Here is a 23,542-nt window from a genome sequence, read left to right on the forward strand (position 1 = left end):
ATGGGCTGCCCAGGGAAGTGGTGGAGTCACCATCCCTGGAGGTCTTTAAAAGACGTTTAGATGTAGCACTTAGTGATATGGTTTAGTGGAGGACTTGTTAGTGTTAGGTCAGAGGTTGGACTTGATGATCTTGAGGTCTCTTCCAACCTAGACGATGTTGTGATTCTGTGATATCATAGATTCTTCTTTTGCTTCTCTGTTGGAATATTTTGTGCTTCCCTAAAACTTTATGGCCCTGTTACATTGTAAGCTAATAGGTTTCTGCCAGTAGTAATGTATTCTGGTGAAACAGTAATCCAGTGTCAGTTGTGATAATGAATGAGATCTTCCATTCACACCATTTCACCCTACAGTAAGTTGTCTTGACTTAAAGTGTCACTCCACCTAACACCTGCTCTCTTCCTTTCCTGCTTCTGAATTTCTCTTCATATCATACAGTGTACTGGAATGTGGTATTCAGCCATTTTTTGTGCTCATTTCACCATAGAGGAGAATTTCAGAAAGTCCTATTAAGTCTTTACTTCTAGACTTTAATTCTGTCATGTCATACTTAGCTAGCCTATGTATTTCTGAATAATTTGATATTGCTGGTCTGTCTTTGTAAACCAAAGATGAGCTAAATTTAATGTGTTTTATATAGAAGGAAATGATCTCTTCACCTGGTCTGTTGGATGCTGGTGGCCTTCTTTTCTACAGGGGCACATTCAACCTGGTGTTCACCAGGAACCCTGTTTCTTTTTCTGCCAAGCTGTTTCCCAGCCAGATAGTCTCTGGCATGTACTGGGATAATTCTTCCCCATGTGCAGAACTTTGCATTTCTTTTTGTTGAACTTTATGAGATTCCTATCAGCCCATTTCTCTAGCCTGTCGAGGTCCCTCTGCATGGGAACAAAACCATCTCAGGTATGAACCACTATTCTCAGTTTAGGATATACTCTGTCTCATTGCTTCTGTCAATAATGATGATGTTAAATAGTACTAGCCACTGGGATACATCACTAGTGACTGACCTCCAACTGGACTTCAAGCCTCTGATAACACTTTCAGACCAGCAGTTCAGGAAATTTTAACCCACCTCACTGTCCACATATTCAGTCCCTACTTGCTCAATTCGTCTATGCAGATGTTATGGAAGACAGCTTTGAAAGACTCATTAAAAACAAAATAAACAACATTCAGTGCTCTCCCCACGTCCAGTGAAGTAGTCATTTCATTATAGAAAGCTATCAGGTTGACTAGGCATGATGTCCCTTTCATAAGTCACCTTCTCATCTTTCTTATGTTTGGAAATGGCTTCAAGGAGTATTTGCTCCTAAATCAGCTCTCAGGAACCATCCCCAGATTGCCACAATCTTTAAAATCTTAAGTTAAAAAAAGTGGTCTCACTTAAACAGGGACCAGTTCCACAGCTCCTGAGAGTGCATCCCTATCAGGTCCCAAGGACATGCACATGTCACATTCATTAAAATGTTTGCTAGCCTGTTCTTCCTCTACTAAGGGTTAGTTTTCATTGCCCCAGACTTTCTCATGGGTTTCAGGGGCCTGGAATTACTGAGAGCAAATCTTACGTATAAACTGAGATGAAGGTGACACTGAATAGCGTAGCTTTTTCCTTGTCCTGTGTCACCAGGTCTCTGCAGTAATGGGTCAATTTCCCTTATCTGCCTTTTGCTGGTGGTTTATCTGTAGAAGCCATTCTTCTTGCCCTTTGTGTTCCTCACCAGATTCAACTACAGGTGGCTTTTGACTTTTTTGGCACCATTCTTACCATTCCTACATGCTTGGACAGTGTCTCTGTAATACATCTGGGCCAGCTGATCCTGCTTCCACATCCTGGTGTATTAGTTCTTTATATCATTTGAATAAAATACCTTACCTTTCAAATGAATAGATTTCCTTTACAAAGTTGTCCAACTCTTGCTCAAAGCTGAGCTTTGCAGTCGAGACCCTAAGAGTTGAGTGGTGTACACACAGCAGACAAGAACAAGCCTAAGTAGATCTGAGGCATAAGAGTGCTTGACTAGCAAGAGGCAGCACCGGTCTTCTTGTGTGGACATGTTGACCATCTCTGAATGAAATAAAAGCCCCTTTTGGGAGCAAGGTTTGAAACACAAATGACTTTGTTGCCCAAGGTTAATGTCCCATTTTCAGCAGGAAGGATGGAGAGTGCCTTCACCTAAGACAGTCTGTGGATGTGGCTTCAAGCCCTTTGCTCCTATGGACTGCCTCAAACCTATGCTTGTGTATATTCTTACCTACCATACACTCAAGGTAGCTGCTGTTCGATCTTCATTGTTTGGCCTAAAGTCTTCAGCTGTGTTTTCTATTTCTCTGAATGCAAGCAGTAGATTTTTGGCTTAAAACAACTTGATGAAGTTCCCCAGTTATGTAATCATCAGGAACAAAAGAAATGGCTAAACTGAGTAAATTGGCACTCGCTCTGCAGGTCTTTGGAAACTTTTGCCTCTGGTGACAGTATTAGGGCTAAGCACTTATGTTACACAGGTGAGATTTTCACATCCTATAGCCAGACCTCTAGGTATTTGTTAAGAAAAATACCAAGAAAAAGGTATCAGGAGGAGATTGGCTGAAGTCCACTCAGATTCATGATCTAAAACGAATTGAGCAAGACATGCAAAATCTAAATTTATTCCTTGTCCATTGTCTGTGTTTTGTGGTGTATTTATTCATCCGCATGCATCTACAAAGTAATATTAGTTGCTTTTCCTCCTCTAATTTTATATAAATTCAACATTTGAAATAATGCAAAGCTTAATATATTTTTTCTTAGTATAGTTTCCTTAAGTTTAAAAAAAGAAGAGGAACACTATGTTCAGCAAAAAAAGTGAATGCCTGGAGTTTTAATTCTTTATTGGTTTTGGTTGGGGGAAAAAAAAAAAAAAAAGTCTTAGTCATTCCTAATTGCAGTATATATTCTTCTTGTCTACAATGAAGAAACCAAAATATCCCAGTACTATTCATGGTCATGGCTTTAGAGGAATTGACAGCAGAAATTGCTTCAGATGTAGAAAAACAAACAGCCTGCTTTTGTTCTTATCCCTGACAGTTGTCTTTAAAGGTGATTTAAATCTTCTGATGTGTGCCTTCTCTTTGGGAAGGTGGCTGTCCAGCATCTTACAATGAAATATTGAAGAAGGTGATGGTGTATAATACCAGGTGTGGCTATGGTAACCTAAAATATGAAGACATACCTAAATTCATTAGGATAGAGTAGAGTAGAACAGAACAGAACAGAATAGAGAACAGAAGAACAGAACAGAATAGAATCAAAACGAATCAAATCGAATTGAATCGGTCAGTTGGAAGGAACCTTCAAATATCATCTGGTACATTTGCCTAACCACTTCAGAACTAACCAAAAGTAAAATCATATATAAACATGCAATACCTTTAAAATGAGTGTATGACATATCTCGATGGAGACAAGCATAGAAAACTTACCTTCAGGGAACCAGTAATTTTAGATGCCTCAAAAAGCCAAATGTCCCAGTATGCTGTCTCTTTAAAAAGCCCAATTTCTGAAGAATACATGTGTAGGGAATTGATCTTTCAGAATGACATTTAACATTCTCAGGCAGAGACACAGACTTCTGATAGGGGCATTGAGTTTCAAATTAAGTTTACAGAAGCTCTAATTCTGAGCAATTATAATGGGAGCTCATTTGCCCACAGTCTGCTTTGAGCTCCTGAACACAGATTAAATACTGTATTTTAGCTATCCTGCTTGTATTTTAGCCATCCTGCTTATATTTTAGCAGTGCTGATTGTCTTTGTTAGCTGTTAGTTTTCTATTCTCTGGCTTTATACTGGAACACATTAGCAACCTTAAATCACAAAGAATTTTTTGTTACAATATACCTGACCACAGAATAAAAAAGAATAATAAAAAAAAAAAACTCTTCCACTGAATCACTGAAAATAGGATACCTGTTGGTCATGAAGATCTGACTTCTACATGTCTGCACCTTTAAAAATCTGTATTTCTGGTTTTCGGTGGAAAGTAGGCATCTCACGTAGTTGCACTGAGCTGATACTTTTATAGGCTATATATTACATTAAGACTTTTGTCAATGGGAAGAATTGGCACAGCTTGAGTCTTCAGTGGGGAGTTAGCTGAAATTGGGTTTTCAGTGTGAAGTTATGGGTTCTCAGTTCTCCCCTTAAGCCGAGTTTTTGAACTGTATAACTAAAAACTTGTTTGAGATAGAAGGTTGAAAATATTTGCTTTGAGATACTTGTTTAGGTCATGTGGGATATTTGAGGATTTAGGCAGGTATTAACACCGATTAGTATTATGCTTTAGATGTAAACCCTTCTAGACTTTCAGCACAACCATCTTCAACACTTCTAAGCCTATGGTTGCCTAAAATGTTCTTCTGGAGATTCACAGCTCTCTAAAGCAAATATAAGCCTACAGCAGGCTTGCTTTACAGATAATGTTTTGTGCTTATTATGCTACAGAAGCAATTTGTGGTCTTTGAGGAGGTTGCAGATTCCTGAAAAGCCCGCTTTTTCCAGCTGTGTAATGAAAGGCTATGGGGTCCTGAATGCTCAGGCTGGAGTTAGCTTGCAGCTTCTCTAGATTTCAGGTGTGAACAAACCATGTTCATGTTGTGCAACTGTTCTATTAGTGAAGCAACTTGGACTAGCACAGTGATTTACATATTTTTTGTGCCTTGCTTTTTTTTTTCTTTTTTTTTTTTCTCGTTAAAGCACTAACCAAACACTTAAAGAAAAAAGAAAAATCTGAATCCCCTCAGCAGTATCTTAATGACTAATCCTGAGAATGCCAAGCATGATAAATGGGGTATATTTAGCTCTTGCTCTCTCCTCTTTCCTTCTATTTTTTTAATGAAGATGAACAAGCCAGGTCTATATTTCATGGTACACCACAGAATTACATTCTAGAAAACAATTTTAGCAGAGCCTACATAAATGTGGCATTTTGAATGCAGTCTATCACTGTGACTACTTTATTGGATACTAAGCCATAGATATTGCAGAAAGCACGGCCGAAAGCACAACAGACATCAGTAGAGTCAGATCATGCTCCATCTTATTGCCCGAATAGCCTAACTTTTATAGTGAACTTAACAGGGGCGGATAGTGTCTCACACAAGATTATTGGTCAAAACCACTCAGACAAACAACTACAAGAAAACAACCCCCTTGTGATTAGCAGTCACGTAGACCTTGTCCTTGAAGCCAGCTACTGGTAACCATATTTTTCTGAATTCCTCAATTGGGCGATGTGGGAACACTGTCATGGGAACTTCTCATAGTTGCCCTGGTAGCTTGGTTTGCTCAGCTACAGCAAGCCATGGGATTTTTGCTGTTTCAAAAAATCCCTCAACACATAGAGATACTGTTTAAAAAACAGACTAGCTCTTGCAAATTTTACAAATTTTCCCATGTAGCATAAACACTGAAATAGTTGTTAAAACCTCACTTGGGCCCCTGGCTTTGGTTGCTTTCATTTTGTACTTCTTTCTTAAGGTACAAAAATTAGGAAGATAAATTTTGGTACTAATGTTCAGTTTCTGTCCTTGTTGCACTAATTTGCTGCTCACAACTTGCTGTGTGCTTGAGGAATTTCCTTTAATCCATTTCTGCACTTACTTCTGCTCATAAAATCTTACAACCAAGGCTTAGGAACTTTTTGTTTAAATCCTGTGTTCTGTTGACATTATTACGTGACTAGGCACACAACTATTCTTTTCTCAACAGCAACCTGTGAGTAAGTTTGTTACGTAGCAGTGAGATCCTGCTCCCCAAGTGCTCCTTCAAGTGATCCTGCTCCTTCAAGTTCATTGATCATATGAATAATAGCATAAATATTCTTCCCATACAATATTTATGCCTTCATTTTCTGGAAACATTTTGCTCATCTTAGGTTTTATAAAGCTTTATTTTGGGTAAAGTATGAGCTACAAGCACCATCTTCATGTGTATTTGTGCCAGAGTCCCATGTTCTTTGTTTTGAGAGAGTACATCTTACATTTCTTCCCAGGTGAATTAGGACTTCTCAACTACCAGTATGATGAGATTGACATTTTCTAGAAAATCTGCCTGGCACCTCTCTCCAGTGTGAGGAATAGCTGGTAGCTGTGGATGTGAGTGCATGTTTCCACAGCAGAAAAGACAGCCAACTCCCTGAGGTGTGTGCTGGTGGCTATGCCTGGAATGCCCAGGGCTCACTGAGGGAGATTCAGTGAAAGAGAACTTATGGGACTTGGTTGCTGGAGAATATGTTCATGATCTTGATGTAGCTGCAAAAGTGCTGTTTTTTTCCAAAGAATTGCAGGCTGTGGCAGGAGGAAACATTTGTTCTTGCAAGTGTGAGAGGTTTCACTCAACTGCAGTCTCATTTTCTTTCAGGCAGGTTGCCTGTTAGTTAGAGGTCTGAAGCTGCTTGTTGGCTTTGGAAGTGCACCACATGGTGAATCCCTCCTGTGTACCACAGAGCTGTTGCAGCATCCCAGTACAAGTGGCTGCAATGTTATAACAGTGGTGCTATAACAACGAGAGAGAGCCTACGCCTCTTTCTGGCTGGGTTTCCATGAATAGTTTACTCCAGTGCCTACACCATCCTCATAGAAGATAATGTGGTAGTTTTTGTGGTGGTTATCTTGCAGCTTTCTGAACTGAAAACTTTCTGACAAACTGCTAGATGTCTTGGTTGGTTGGTTTGTCTGGGCAGGTTAACTGCCATCCAGCTTTGTATGCCTGAAAGCTTTGGAAATGATTGAGTAAAAATTCCCAAAGAAACAGAACTCTGTGGCTCACCTGATCAAGAAATTTAATAGCATATTAGCTTTACTACATCGCTATTACTATGCTAATAAACCTGAGCAGTATAATGCAAGGCCATCTTCCTGGGCTGACAGAAGATGCTTGTGTATCTTCTCAGTATCTCAGTAGATATTTGCTGTTTCACATATTTACATGCAATATTCTCAAAATAATTCATGTATGTTGGTGGATGATGGCTTTTATTATGATGTTAATTATCTGGGCAGTATTCCAAAGTCTGGAATTGAAAACTGAAAACAGGCAGCATTGTAATATGATGGTTAAAGTTTATGAACTGCAACCAACCTACAAACGTGATTTTGAATGACAGTAAAGATCTTTTTGCAAAACAATGTGAAATAGCGTTTTGGTGGTTTTTTGTTTGTTGTTTTTTTTTTTCTTCTAAAAGAGGTATGAGACTTCAATCTTCATATTGGATTATGGATCTAAAGTTTTAAATTCTCAGTTCAACGAAGCAGTCAAAGATATGTTCTGTTTTGAACTGGGGATTTGCTGGACACAAATCCCATTCAAGAGATTTCTCCCAGATACTTGCTATTACTTATTGATCTTTACTATGGAAAATTAAATTGATCCTGAGTTTGTTTTGTCAGAATATGAGTCTGGTTTCAGGCAACATAGTTGTTTCAAGAGCATTTTTAATGGCTTTTTTTTTTTTAAGTTTTAAATCATTGTTGGTGATGTTTGCATTCCTCCAACTCTGACACCTTCTGAGCTCAATGCAATTGTGCCACCTGAGATGTCCTAGTATATCCTACAGGGTCATAAGCTACTAGTTCAGAGGAGACATTATCTTCTAGGTACTGTACGTGTATCACATCCATCAGCTTTGTTTGAAAGTCCTCAGGTACTTTAAATTGTTTCCAATTGTACCTTGTCTGCCTGTGTTTAAGAATCTACCTGTAGGAGTGAAGAATATGTAAGATTTCAGCTGGCTTCACACAGGGATTGCAGCACTTTTGTAAACAGGATTCCCATAGTTTCAAATTTGATACTTATCTATGTGCATGCTTGCCCAAGCCAGCTTTGTCCAATATGCATGAAATGGGGATCTCATTCAGATGTCTGACTACCAAAGTCTTATTTACTTACCAAGAAAATGTAAAAGCCATTTTACAGGTACAGCCAGAAACAGAAAATCAGTGAAGATTAGCATAAGCTGCTTTAACAGAATGGTAGGAAAAATAGACTGTAACAACAACAAAAAAAGTGATTATTTTTTTTTTTTTTTTTTTTTTTTTTTATAAGCAGCCAAGAGACATGGCAGTGACAGATGAGTTCTATCAGATATAGCTGGAAGACACTCAAGAAAATGCTACTACTCACTTAGGTGATACCTGTCACAGCACAGCCTATAATACAACTGTAGTTGTGTCATTGCTTCGAGGTAAAACCACATGAGTTTAAATAGACTTAAGTTAGGGGGAGGTTAAGGTAAACCTACTGACTTGACACTGGAGAGTGGTAGTGTGAAGGATTTTGTTTGTTCATCTTGGGACAGTGAACTCCAGGTGAAGGACAGTGGCAAGCAATAGGAAGTGATTTGGCACAAGATATCTCAGTTCACCCAGGTGCTTCAGATGTAAGCATCTGGCACTAGTGAGGTACACACCATTTTGTAACTGGAAACATATGCAGCATCCAAAAATTGAAGGGATGGCTAGCTTTTCATTTTCTTAACACCACTGTAAAAGTTTCCTTCTGTTGCTAGTGCTGCTTTGTTTTGTCATGGTGGAAATCAGTATTTCCCATCTGCTTCATTTTATAAAAAACGATGTATCATTTGCAAAAACTGCCTTTATGAGATTGGTTATTTTGAATCCTACAAACAAAATTATAATAGGTATTGCTTTGTTTTAAATACCTTGGTAGTAAAGCTAATATCTAAACTTTATGGTATTTTATATTTGGTAGTTTCTTTATCCTTGCTGTCCATCCCAAACTTCTAAGTCTGAACCTATGTGGATATTAACCTCTGTAGATGTTAACATAACTTTTCTGCCTTTTTATTTAACTGCTTTTCCACTATCGAGGAAAAACAAAAGACTTTTGATCTTCATTTAAAGCTGCAGTTTTTATCCACTGTATTGCAGCAGGTGAGAGCACTTTATTTTGTCTGTGTCTTTTGACATCTCTTACATAGTAAGAGATCTTGTAAAGTGATATTGATGGTTTCCACATTTCCCAAGCAAAATTCTCAAACTCAAATTATTTTCCTAGAAATGTCAGGCCTGAAAAACCAAAGCTCTTGGCCAGATTCAATAAGCATTACAGAAAATGATTTCCTCATCAAGGCCAGACCTTTATGCCAGACTTTATGCCAGAGCATAAAGTGGAGCAGACTGGTTCTCTTATTTGGATTCGTTATGATAATTTGTATTGATCAATTAAGAAGAACAGAAGATAAATATATGGTATACGGTCTTCATATTCTGATGTACTCACCTATATTGAGAGATTTGGAAGGAAAAAAAAATATTTCAGCAATATGTCTTTAGCAGTTTCTGACCATGGTGGTCTCCAAAACTCTTTGTTAACACCCGATTTAAAAAATGAACAAAACCCTTGAACAAAACAAAACCCTTAATTCATTGTAGAGGTTTTTGACAGTGCACAGGGACTTTCTCACATTGCTGATAGTGTCTATTGCTTATCATTCTTCTTGGTGGGATGAGGTTTCATATTCTGTGCTATTTGAGTCTTAGCTTATTGGAATCAGGTTTTTAGAACAGGTTTTCATTTTATTTACTGAGCAAATACATGCTTACCTTGTATTTTAAAATGCATGCTATTTTAGTATCTCTTATGTAGTACTAAGCAAATTAATTTTGTAGCATTCTCTCAGCCATAAAAAAAGGAATCACTTTTTTTGTGTCAAAGGTTGATGCTTAATTCAGCAAAACGCATAACCCCCTCAGTCTTTTCTTTTTTCCATAATCTTTGAGTCAAGTTCTGTCCTGTATTTTTTAATTGCCTTTTAGATCTTTTATTTTTTTCTTTAGTAAAAATATCAAAGATGATTTTAAAGAAAAAATATTTTTCCGTTTGTGCAACATCATCATCCTGTAGATACTCATACAGAATCCTGTGCAGATTTTAAGACTTGAATATTTCCATTTCCAACTTGGACCATAATATTATAACCACTGGAAAATAATTTTCTTCCTCACAAGTATGGGAACCTTGGTTTTATAAACAAGACATTGCAAATTATTAAAATTAGAATCTGTAACTATATTAACACAGTGGACTGAATTCATTAGTTAAAATGTAGTATTGAGAATTACCTGTCACAACCAAAAAGACAGAATAATACCTGATAAGGTAATTTGGCTGTGAGGTAATTTAACTTTCATTTTCTAAATGAGGACACATAAATGAAGTTATTGACGTCAAAGTCAAGGCAAGAAAACTTACGCCTGTGAGTCATTTTGTAATAGCATGTCTTTTCATAGTACACTTTTCTTCAATCAATTATCAAAGGAAATTTTAGCTTTCTTTCCCAGTCTTTGTGGTATTGATTAGCTAGGACATACTTTTAGGTCAAATGATCTTTTGAAGTTCAGGCTTGATGACTGCAGTTGATGGTCGAGAATTGATGGCTTTGTTTGTCCCATGCTGTGACTTGACCAGTGTCCCAGATCTTGCTTGCCTGTACAGAAGATGGACTTTTGGTGGGCTTTTCAGGGCCTTCTCAAGGCTGTACTATGAACTCCCACGGGTGCTGGGAGAAGGGGAAAGGCAGGGTTGTGTTTTGGTTCTGTTTTTTTGTCAAGTCTGGATTCAGTCCACTTACTCTGAAAAGATGAAAAGGCAAAGCAGAGCTTCTGCCCAGTCCCTCTCAATTCCTCATGCAAGGATGAGGGCTATTGACTGAGAAACAGGCACACAACTGAGAGCATGACAGAACAGTTTGAGACTGGAGCTGAAAATGACTGCACTAGAGGTCACCAAGGACATGGGCGATACTGCCAGGGCTGTTAGTGATGGAAAGCTTCCCTTGCCCGGTTTCTGGATCTAACTGTTGATATCAGCTGTTCTCTATTGAACAGTAAAGTAAATAATCTTCATGCAAAAGAAATGATGTGGAGATGTCATAGGCTTCTGAGTTACATACATGTACTTAATGTTCACCTACTCTTGGCAGTTTGGACACTTATGTTGCTTCAGGATTATAAATCTGCTTTACTTCCATTGCTCATCATCCTTTGCACAATAATGCAAACACTGTTGTAAAAAACACTTTCCAGTGTAGCATCCCTAATTAAAAAACAAATAAATTCTGGCAGCATAATCAGGGAAAAGAGAGACAGCATCAGAGAGGGAAAGTGGCTAAAGGTCAGTGATAGGTAGTTTAGAACACTGAAACATTCTCTTAAGCAAAACAGGAATCCTTTCCATCTGTCCAACCACACATAGAAATGACAGTAAAGATGTTTTATAAGATGCTTTTTCTTGTATTCAATGTATACAGGCACACATGTATGTATATGTGTTTGCACACACACATACTTTTTTAGTATTTCATCATTTTTAAAACTGTTCCAACAAGAACTCAGGAACCTGAACTTCTCATTTTGATTGTGTCTAATGTATTTGTAAGCCTGGTTAGGAATTATCATTAGATATACATATATATGTTTTCTTCATTCCATTAAACTCTTAATCTCAAATTCAGTAGAAAATAAATTCTCATAATCAGTATATACATTCAATTTTGGATCAACTGCATCAATTTAATTTGAGCAGCATGGTAGCACAGATGAAATCAGGATGCATCCCAGTGTTTCAAGAACAATGGCTGTGCTTTTTCTGTGATAGCTATTTGTAACAGAGATTGCTTTTTGTGTCCCCCATTCATATTAGTTCATTGCTTGACGAGATGGATGGGAGAGACTCAATCATGGCATGTCAGCTGTCTCTTTGAATCACTTATAGGTGTTAACAGTGACCTTTCTTGCAAAGGCAAAATCAAATTAGACAGCCAAAGGTCTTTATAGCAATTTGAAATGTTCACCTACCAGCATGATATTGTGTGCGCGTCTGTGAATTTTAGGTTGTTTTCACAAAACCTTCTAACTTCTTAGTTTGACGTGGGTGTCTGGGGAGGGGAGAGGATTGTGAAAGACTAAAACTCCAGGATAACACTTTTTTTTCTCTTTCTCTATTTCCCTTTACATATCTCAAATAATTTTCTCTAGATTACCCCACTAGGTTTGCAAACTGGCCATTTTGGAATATAAGCAGTTTGAACAGCTTTTGACATTTGCTGAAGAGATAGAAACGTATGAGACAAAAACATTAATTGAGTAGCTTTTTTGTTTGTGTGTTTTTTCATTTTGAAAATGCCTGAACTCTTTGCCTCCCTCAGGCAGTCCTTAATCTCATTTCACTTCTATAAGTACGCAGCCCAAAGTAAAACTGATTTCCAACTATCTTTTAGTAGAAAACTTACACAAAGTTTGAATTTAAATAATTCCAAGATACTGCTTGTACTCTTCAGTTTTGTGAGATGTACTCTTCAGATGTACTCTAAGGAAAATCACTTCTTCTGGCCATTTTATTTTTTTACAGTGTTTAGTGCCATATCTTTGTTATGCTATAAAAGCAGATGTTTCACAAGCGTAAAAAAAAGCTTTAACTCTTTGACTCCTGTGTCTAGATGCCTGCAGACTAGAATCAAGGTGTTTTCACAGAGACAAACATTTTATGAGCGTTTATATAGCTGCCATGTACAACATTTGATGTGAAGCAAATCTTAATCTTCAGTCTTAAAAACCAAGCAGCATCTGCACTAAGAACTTAGTAGAAATCTAGAAAAGCTAAAAATAACATTTCTTACTTGCTGAACTTTTCTTTCTCTGTCCATTACGTACTAAGAAGGAAGGGTATTTTACTCAAAATCTTGATTTAATAAAGCTTCCTGTCGCAGAACACTTTACCAGGAAAACAATAACTGTGTTCAGCAGTAATTGGTCTCTAAAACTAGGTAGGAAGGGGGAGGAGGATGAAATAAGTCTCGTTAGAGGTGTGCCAGGGGAAAAATGTCAGGGTTGGGGGAGATGGCAAAGGCCCAGCTGAAGTGCATCTACACTAATGCACTCACTGTGGGCAACAAACAGGAGGAGCTGGAAGCCATCGTGCAGCAGGCAGGCTATGACTTGGTTGCCATCATGGAAACATGGTGGGACCACTCCCATGACTGGAGTGCTGCAATGACTGGCTATAGGCTCTTCAGAAGGGACCGGCAGCATGGAAGGTGTGGAAGTGTGGCTCTCAATATTAGAGTGTTTTGTTGTTGTTGAACTCAAAACTGAGACTGGGAATGATAAGGTTGATTCCCAATGGGTTAGGATCAGCAGCAAGGCCGACAAGGCAAGCACCCTGGTGGGGGTCTATTATAGACCGCCAAACCAGGATGAGGAGACAGATGAGGAATTCTATAGGTAGCTGGCAGAAGTTGCAAAATTGTCAGCTCTTGTCCTCATGGAAGACTTCAACTTCACAGACATATCCTGGAAATGCAATACTGCTCAGAAGAAGCAGGCTAGGAGGTTTCTGGAGAGAGTGGAAGTTTCCTGACTCAGCTAGTTAGCAAGCCTACCAGGGGAGGTGCCCCACTAGACCTGTTCACAAACAGGGAAGGGCTGGTGGGAGATGTGGTGGTCAGGAGCTGTCTTGGGCAGAGTGACCATGAAATGGTAGAGTTCTCTATTCTTGGCGAAGTCAGGAGGGGGGACCAGTAAACTGCTGTATTGGACTTCCGGAGGGCAGACTTTGAGCTGTTCAGGACACTGGTTGGTAGAGTCCCTTGGGAGGTGGTTCTGAAGGGCAGAAGAGTCCAGGAAGGCTGGCCACTCTTTTGGGCCCCTCGCTGCAAGAAGAATATAGAGGTGTTTGAGTGAGTCCAGAGAAAGGCAACAAAGCTGGCGAGGGGTCTGGAGAACAAGTCTTGTGAGGAACAGCTGAGGGAGCTGGAATTGTTCAGCCTGGAAAAGAGGAGGCTCAGGGAAAACCTTATCACACTCTATAGATTCCTTAAAGAAGGCTGTAGCGAGGTGGGGGTTGGTCTGTTCTCCTACATGCCTGGTGACAAGACAAGGGAGAATGGGCTAAAGTAGGGCCAGGGGAGGTTTAGGTTGGATATTAGGAAGAACTTTTTTTACTGAAAAGATTGTGAGGCATTGGAATAGGCTGCCCAGGAAAGTGGTGGAGTCACCATCCCTGGAGGTCTTTAAAAGACGTTTAGATGTGGCACTTAGTGATATGGTTTAGTGGAGGACTTGTTAGTGTTAGGTCAGAGAGTGGATTCAGTGATCTTGGAGGTCTCTTCCAACCTAGATGAATCTGTGATTCTGTAATAAATGCCAGTATGGATTCTTATAGTCTGCTGTAAGAAAATCTTTTTGTAGTTTAATTTAATCTTCCTTGGAAATCCATCATTAGCTACAAAAAATAATAATAATAAAGTTAAAAGTAATAAACACTGAACTGGGGCTGCAGTTCTTGAAATGGAGAACATACATCAACAAAAATAATGACGGAAATGTACATGATGAAAATGTAGTGTCTGGCCTTTATCCTTTTTTGTTCACTACTGATAGAATAGAATAAGAATTAGGCACTTGTAAAAGCAAAGAATAAAACAAAGTAACATTGATTTCCTCCGCCATCGTATAAAATTATTGATCTGTTTTTAGCCTAATTGGCACTTGTGAAAATAAATGGAAAAAACAGTAGTCTATTTGTGGGATTCAAGTATTTGTTCTCCTTAAGAGAGCCCTAGGCTTCCTTGTTCAGATCTGCGTTAGCTGTCCTAACAAGCTAAAGATCTGTATGCAGTAGCATACTGTATTTGCTTTGTTCTCATTCTCTTTAATCTCATGTATCTAATTATGTCTTGTAATCCAGAGAAATAACAGTGCTAAAGATGCCTTAATGTACTGATATACAACTGAGCACACACTGCTAAAGAAGTAGTTTTTCAGTAAAAGTCTTATCTAACATTAAAATGAACAGAAAACTAAAGGAAATACATAATACAAGAGGTTTTCCAGTTAAATCCAGTAGAGTCTGTATGAAGGAATGGAATGTTATTTCTCCTATATCATGCTAGGGAAGCCAGCTGGGATATTGATAAATATATTTATGTGATGTGCATTTGTAGTTAAAGACATATTTCACCAGTTACACTTTTCCATACTGTATGATTTACTGTGTAGAATACAAACACTGTTTCCTCATTTTTGATTCTACAGATATTTTGTTTTGGGGAAAATATACAGATGGGTGGATCCCTCAGTCACATGCATAAGTATTTGCATGTTTGAGGAATTAATTAAATTTTGGTCTGAACTTCCCACACTTTCTTTTAGGGAAAGCAACATTGAAAGTGTTGCACGTAAATTCTGTAAGTGTTTGTATTGACTTCAACAGGCTCTGGCTTGATCTCAAAGCTGTATAGTTCAGATGTTGAAATTGATGCTTGAGGGAACATCAGGTAAAATTTTACTGCCCTCAAAGGGGTTGTCCTGAAAGCTAAAGCTCTGTAAGAATCATCAGAATTGGGATAGGTAGTAACAAATCACAATTTGATTAAAAATTGCACATTGATTAAAAAAACAGAAGTCTTACAGTTGTGTTGTTGGGGTATTTTGTGTGTTTTTTTTTGTTGTTGTTGTTTGTTTTTTTAACATGGATAAAACTGCATGCTCTTCCTTGGTACTTGATGTAAGTTATTTCATAAATACTTTTAAATACTGGTTAATTGATTTTTTTAAAAAATGGGATGCAAACGTGTACATGCCTGTATCTCAACCTTTCGTTTTTGAGGCCATCATATAATTCCTCGCAATCTTCTATGTAAACTGCTGTCCTCACGGGGCTTCTAAAAGTCTGAAGATTTATCTGCCTTGTACACAGCTGCAATGTGATAGCTCCTGTATGGAGACAGGTGATTTCACATCTGTTTGGCAGGACCCCAAAAAGATTAATGTGGTGAAAAAAAACGTCTAAAAGCTATTGCAAAAATACCTGTATCTAGCTCACTTGGGTTTTAAAGCTGGATATATGTAGGTTCCTTTGACATAAGTTTTGGACCAGCCCTCTAGTAGAACTAGTGTTGTGGAATAATTGTGTGTGTATGTTATTTTGTATGCTGTATCAGTGTGCATGTGTTGAAAAGGGAGGGAGAAAAAGTAGATTCCTCAGCAACTAGCCAACTGTATGATACGTTAGCATTTTTAAAGCGACAGCTTTAAGCTAAGCCATGTTGCATAATACCTCTCTGTGCTAATTTAATGCTGTTTTCTTTGCTCTTGTAACAAAACAGAAGTACTCTGCTGTCTCGCTCTGCAACATATCTACAGAGGTCCTGAAAGTCATCAATGCCACAGAGGAACTGATTGCAGAATCCACCAGTCCCTGTGATTTCCCAGATGATGCTCAGGACAAGGGAAGAGGGACATTCCCACTGGGGACAGACCCCATCAGACTTGATGAGCAGCTCACTACACTGGAAGAAAACGTAAGAATGTGAATCCGTGTATGTGTGTGTGTGAAACAATTGAAAAGAGAGAGTGCTCAGGTAGGTATCATCAGTGTGTGTTGAGAATGGATCCCATGTTATTAATTCAATACACAGAGAGAACAAAAGATCTTATTTCAAAGAGGTGCTCAGCTGCTTGATATTTTGCTGTGGTTTTGTTTTTTTGTTTTAATGTGTACTTTAAAATATTTGAAGGAGGAGAAGCGTTGTATGTGCTGAATTTTAGAACTTATTTCAGAACCCCTACCTTAAAAATTATTTTAAGCCCTCTGAATCCATGTGGCTGTGCTGGTGTGCCATGCCTTGCTGAAACCACATGTCTCCAAGTCCCAGCACAGTCTGATTATTTTAAGGGCAGGCAGGGAAAGCATTTTCCAAATCACCTGGAGAAGAAATGGAGGACCTCTTCCTCCACCCATGCTTTCCCAGTATACTGAGATGAGTACCCAGGGAGCCAGAGCTGCCCACTGTGCTATTAAAAACAGCAGGCTAGAGAAGCTGAGTTAAACATTTCTGTTCAGCCACATCTGAATCTTCTGTCCTTTTTCATGAGTACCTGTCATCTGCAGGGAAAAGTGTAATGCTGAATCAGAGAGGGAAGCCACTACTCATTGTAAATTTTCATGCATCCACTTAATGGAGTTGGTACACTTGTAATTTCCGATTTTCTCCTCTTCCCACATTGAACTGATTACATTTCTGTGATTTTTCTCTTTGTTAGGAACTTTTAAAAATCTTACAAGAATCCAGGCTGTCCTATTATAACATCCTGATCAATTCAAGAAAATAGATCATGTTTGTCTTTAGTCCCTAGAAAATTTTCAAAGACAGAATCTTCTCTCGGGGGATAAAACCAGTTTCCTTCACAAAAACCCACTCCCACAACAGCCTGGATTCCTCAGAAAGAAAGCAATTTTCAGAGAGGTTCTACCACATTTATTTTTTTTCTGTGGAGAACTGTGTGATGTGCGATTTTTCTGCACTCAAGCTCCAGCAATCCTTTGTGTCTTTGTGACTATTTGACGTCTATGGTGCTGTGACCCCTAGTTGTTCATTTGGGCCAAGCATTCCTCACTGGTTACTGATGCAGAGCATTTCTTTCTGTGGTGTTTCCCTGCTTGCAGCATATAGCTGATTTATCTTCTCTCAGTGGCCTGCATAATTCATAAGGCATCCAGTTGGATCAGCCTTGTTGTGTCCCCACACTATCTTTGTCCACACAAATCCACACAGGATTTGAAGTACATGACAAAACTGCATGGTTTCATGATTTCATCACCACAGTCAATGTGTAAATTTAAAAAACCTTTAGAAATCCAGGAATCCATATTTTTTCCCAATGCCGATGGGGGCATACCTGCATGCAGTGTATCTTCTTTGCAGCAAATTGTGAAAGAGGATCTGGGTGCACATGTAGACAGACACCTTACTGCGTTCATTCTTGTTCTCAGTGTTTTGTTGATTGTACATGCATCAGTGGGGAGAATGTAGGGGCCACCTGTCCCAGCACTAGGTCTGGTGGGTGTTAGTAGAAGCTATGCATGCCTAAATGTTGGTAAAATAAGTCTCCTGAATCTGATTGTTAATGGGTGTAATTCAAAAGGGTATAATTTCGTGGAGACCTGCAAGTACACCATTGCTGCTTGAACTGCAATGATTGTTCAGGTAAAGAGAATCTTAAGAAAAACCTTCTATTTAAATCTAGACAGAAAATGTTAAGTTAAACCAAAATGTAACAAATATGGGGGTTCTTAAGTTACAAAAATATTGTTCACCTCTTGCCACATTTTTTTATTGTTCTGTTTTATTTATTTATTTATTTTTGCTTGTGAAATATCCAAATTATTGTGAAGAGAATTTTGGCATAGCATTTAAATGCATCTTTCGTTCATCTTCCTAGAGGTTTGTGATCATAGTGCTCTTCTTTCTTCTTTCTCTGACACTTAGATATGATAGAGAAATCAAAAAAGAACCTTCACTGATTTGAACGGAAAGAATAATTTAAACCCACAAAGTAGGAACATTTCTATTTAAATCAGAATGTTAACTACCTGTGTCTCCAAGTACTTCAGCAAAGATGTTAAATCAAATGATTTATTTGTCCTAGGTACACTTTTCAAGAATTTCATGCTTGAAGTTACGTTGTCATCTAACAAGATGCAGTTCATACAAGACATAGTGAATCTGCTTCTTAGCAAAGTCATGTACAGGAACAAAATGTATATACCTTGTATATATATATATATGCCCTGAAACCAGTAATACAAATAAGAAAAACAAACAAACACACAAAACCAACCAAACAAAAAACCTATTGCAAGCAATTAAACATCAATAAAACAATAAAAATAATAGTAATTCTCTACCACTTTTGATCCATGAAGTTACAGCATGGCCAGAAATTATTTGAACACTTGTTACCAGTGGATTGCAGGGGCTAGGAATTATGGGCAGATATGATGACTTGAGTGGAAAACATATGAAGTGAAGGTATGTGCTCAAGGATCTTGTTCAGATCCTGTTTTCCTGCCCCTTGACCCATAAAGTCTGCCACAGAATATTCATGGTAGTTTTGTAGCACTGCAGCCTTTATTGGTATTGGAGTAAGTGATGCTGCCAGTGGGGAAAATCAGAATATAGATTTATTTCTACTGTCCTGTTACCAGCTTCATGGAAACAGTCTCTTGACAATCTTGTAAACAGGCAGAAGGTGCAGTATTTTCACATAAGTAGCACAATTTTAAACACAGTTATCAAAAGATAATATTTGAAATTGGGCCCCTCACAAGAAGGACATTGAGGTGCTCGAGCACGTCCAGAGAAGGGCAGTGAAGCTGGTGACGGGTCTTGAGAACAAGTCTTATGAGGAGCGGCTGAAGGATCTGGGGTTGTTCAGCCTGGAGAAGAGGAGGCTCAGGGGCGACCTTATTGCTCTCTACAGGTACCTTAAAGAAGGCTGTAACGAAGTGGCGTTTGGTCTATTCTCCCACGTGCCTGGTGATAGGATGAGGGAGAATGGGCTAAAGTTGCACCAGGGGAGGTTTAGGTTGAATATTAGGAAGAACTTCTTTACTGAAAAGGTTGTTAGGCATTGGAATAGGCTGCCCAGGGAAGTGGTTGAGTCACCATCCCTGGAGGTCTTTAAAAGACGTTTAGATGTAGCACTTAGTGATATGGTTTAGTGGAGGACTTGTTAGTGTTAGGTCAGAGTGGACTCGGTGATCTTGGAGGTCTCTTCCAACCTAGATGATTCTGTGATTCTGTGTGAAAATTAGCATTTTCTATAAACTAGGGACCTTCATCCAGCTGTATCTTAGATTTCTTTGTGAAATAAAAGAAACACATAAAACACAATTTATCATGAATTATTGCTGAGTAGCTGAATGTGAAATGAAACCTTCACCCCCAGTGATCAGAGGTATTGCAGATGGGTTGAGATATTCTTTAATTTCAGAGAAGTAGAGTCTGTTATTCTTACGCAGCCCAAATAAGCCTATTGACCCTCCACAGATTCACTCCAAAGGGCCAGGAGATGTAAAGGATTTGGGCTGCTGTATAATTGGGTGAGTGCAGGGTGCAGTGGAAAACTCCATTGTGCATACAATAAGCACACGTATAGTGTAAGAAGTTTGTATCAATATGCTGATGAACAGTTATTCTCACAGATTTTTTGATTGACTGGAGTCTTGAGTGTGCTTGCAAACAGTGTGACAGTCTTTAATTGCAGTATTTATGTTATGAAATTGAATACCAAAAAAAAAAAAAAAAAAAAAGGTAACTTTTCAGCATTCTTTTTTTTTTTTTTTTTTTTTTTTTAATTTTCTGGTGTATATGGAATAATTCTGTTTTGTGGTGAGGTGACATGGACAATGCAGTCTGCTCAAACCTCCATGCTCACAAAACAGAAATCACTGACAGCTCTCCCTCCTGGGCCCTGCAGGTGTATCTGACAGCTGTCACGGTGTATGGGCTGGAGGGGCAGCTGACCAGCCTGGAGGACGCAGCACGCAAAATCAACAGCATTACAGCAGAGTCAGAGCTGGCCGAGCTGGAGGATCAGGTGGCCACAGCAGCTGCCCAGGTTCATCACGCAGAGCTTCAGGTGAGGACGGCAGCTCCTCCCCACCTGCAGTTTCACACTGACTTCCCTTGTGCTTACCTTTTGTCTGTGCACGCTTAGTTGTAATATTATTTTGTATCTCAGCAAACTCATGATCCAAGGATACACAGCTGCATCACAGGAGCTGAGCAAAGTATAACTGAGATGTGTCACTCGGTACAGCCAGATGTACTGCAATTGTTTCTTCCCCCAGCTAATTTTCAGACAACAGCATGTTACTGTAGTACTAATACTGTACCTGCTCCTTGTTCCCAGGCAGCTTGCATGGTGTGCTCTGTCGTGTGCATGCCTGTTGTCTGACTGCAGATATGGTCTTAGGTAGTTCTTCTACTCAGCAGACTGTAGAGGCAAAAGAAGCCAGTGTCAGTACCAATCTACCAAAAAAGACCAAAGGCAGAACCCAGAACTTGCAAGTCTGCCTTGGATTTAGCTGCTGAGCAGTACACATCCCAGCCAAAAGACAATTGCTCATGTGTGCAGTGGTCTAGTTTCTCCCTAGTAGGCTCCAGAAAGTCTGGGGCTCTGAACAGAACTTCATGACCTGGTGCAGAAAGCTGGATGATGTAAGGCTGTCAGACTGCAAGGGAATAATGACCTCCACATATGGCTAGCAGCAGTGGCTTACTGACCAGTCTGTACCACATGATGCACTCTGACATGCCTATGCCAGGCATTAACAGGGATGTACCTGTTTATTTTTTTCAGTGACAGCATATTCAAACTAGGATTGAGCAAAGATCTGAAAGTCTGACACCTTCCTGATGTCAGAAGTGCATTGATGAAATAGATGGCAACCTGGCAGCGGCATCTTGTTGGCCTTGGTTACTAATTTATGTTACATATATTAATGGAGATGAGAAATGAGGAGGGGAGAGACCTGACCTATGAGAGTAGGGTGACAAAGAAGGTAACATGCAACTGATACATCTGCAGCGTGACCAGCTTCAGGTGTCGTCGTGAATCAGGAGTCTGATTATATGTGCAGCTGAAGTCTGACTTCTCTGACACTTCTTTCCCTTTTGGTGACACTTCTATCTGCTAGTCTCTGCCTCAGTATAGCTTCTCCCCAGCTGTTTGTTTCCTTGGCCTTTTGTTTTACCTAGCAACTTGTTTTTCTTTGAGTGTTTTTACACAGTGTGTACTTGCATGTCTGTGTTTGTTTGACGTACATGTACATTCAAATTATAACAAATATTCAAGATCAAACATTTGGATTTTGAGACAGAGGATATACCTTGTGCGTGCATGAAATTAATTTTGAATTAGGAAATGTGTTCCACAAAGTAATTGCTTAAATACAGCCTTTGAAAAACACATGCTTGAATGAACATGGAATTACATAGCTAGTAGTTACTGGGAGATGGCAGGCAGGGGTTTCTCTGCTTTCTTTGTTTCCTCACAAGGAACAAAATGCCTCTTCATTGGAGTCATATGGTAGGTTGGAATGTTCTTGTACTTCATCTTTACTAACAAATTAACCCCTCTTTGACATTAGGACTAAAGAATAGAGAGCGAAGGAGAGCAAAGTGTCAGAATTGATGAAGGAAACAGCTATCTGTTTATATTTTTTTAATTAAAGAAGATTTGAGTGGGGGGAAGGATATGTTTTAGTAGTGGCATCCATAGTAATTTTAAAACTTCTTTTTCCCCCTCCCCATCTGTCTGTCTCTGTCTCTTATTTTCTTTGAAGATTTCAGATATTGAGAGCAGAATATCAGCTCTCACTGTTGCAGGCTTGAATGTGGCTCCATGTGTTCGCCTGACAAGGAAACGGGATCAAAAGCAAACAAATCAGGTGCCAGAACATTATGTAGTATTCAAAAATACATTGGGGAAATCTTACCTCTTTTTCTGTAATGGAGTTGAGTAATGCATATGTGTTGTTTACAGATGCATACAATAGACACATCAAGACAGCAGAGGAGGAAACTTCCGGCTCCACCAATAAAAGGTGCACTTGTTACATGTGATAAATTTATAGTCGCTCTTCATAAGTTTCAATGCAATGTACAGTTCAACAGAGTAGGGGAATGATGAAGTTATAAAATGAACAGATGTGTCTAGCTTCCTCATTTCCCATTGCATTTGCAAAAACAAAACATACATTTGGCACATAAAACATCACCACTTCCTATTTTAGTGGAAAATGTGACAGTGGCAAATTAACAGAAAAAGAACAGAAGGTTGGGAAAAGCAAATGAGGACTGCTAAATGCTTGTCCTGTAAAAGTTAGGCCACTGCTGAGGTGTGGCCAGGTTTAGGCTGCAAGGGCCAAGCAGTCACAGTGCTAACTACGACTAGCCACTTGCCACTCTCCACAGCCCACAGCCGCTTTCTTAAAGACTATGCCTACTGAACTCAGTCCATGTTATCTGGCTCAGTAATGTTGCTGGTATGTTAGGGTATGGCTGTGAGTTGTTTTTGTGTGTGTGTGTGTTTTGTTTTTTTTTTTTTTTAATACAGTTTTCCTTTTCATTTTCTTTTTCTTTTTCTTTTTTCTTTTTTCTTTTCTAAACCTTCAGTGCATTATCTGTGACAATTCTGGGGCCTGCTTCAACTTGTTTTACTCTTGTGTAATTCTAAAGATTGACACGACCTCAAACTTTAGTAAACTTTGAGGTGCACAGCCTGCTGTTTTTCATGTAACTTAAAATGAGCTTGTCTTACATGTCTGAGGGGAAGTTTTTTCTCTCCAGAAGCTGTGACTTTTCAAGATTATTATTACATTCGCTTCAATCTGTTAGGTGAAAAATCTCAATTTTTGTATTTTTTGCAGGTGAAAAAAAAGATGGTTCTCCAATTACCACTGTCAGAACATTTAATAGAAACCTCATGCTTCAAGGATCTCTAACGCAAAGGGCTAAAGAGAGGAAAAGCACTGCCAAGGACTTAATGGTAAAATCGTAATAAATGTTTTCAAAAATGCTGTTAAAAGCAGTAAGTAGAAATATAGAGGTATCAGCGTATGCAGATATGTTTCAGCATCTTCACAAAATTTCTCTTAGTAGGTGGAGGAAAAAGAATAGAGACTGTTGAGGTAA

General features: G+C 38.8%; 1 protein-coding gene across 10 annotated transcripts in view; it reads left to right on the forward strand.

The window, feature by feature from the left end:
• Positions 1–23,542, forward strand: part of MYRIP (myosin VIIA and Rab interacting protein) — a 219,818-nt gene that overhangs the window by 192,777 nt on the left and 3,499 nt on the right. For 7 of the 10 annotated variants that reach the window (XM_068670553.1, XM_068670552.1, XM_068670554.1 and 4 more), the window contains 5 exons: positions 16,166–16,360; positions 20,322–20,483; positions 22,192–22,296; positions 22,392–22,452; positions 23,278–23,396. In XM_068670553.1, coding sequence (XP_068526654.1) covers positions 16,166–16,360; positions 20,322–20,483; positions 22,192–22,296; positions 22,392–22,452; positions 23,278–23,396 — 642 coding nt within the window. The remainder of the gene's footprint in view (positions 1–16,165; positions 16,361–20,321; positions 20,484–22,191; positions 22,297–22,391; positions 22,453–23,277; positions 23,397–23,542) is intronic. The other 3 variants (XM_068670557.1, XM_068670558.1, XM_068670559.1) reach the window with 3 other exon arrangements.

The sequence above is a fragment of the Anas acuta genome, chromosome 2 (genome assembly GCF_963932015.1).
Source record: "Anas acuta chromosome 2, bAnaAcu1.1, whole genome shotgun sequence".
Classification (NCBI taxonomy): Eukaryota; Metazoa; Chordata; class Aves; order Anseriformes; family Anatidae; genus Anas; species Anas acuta.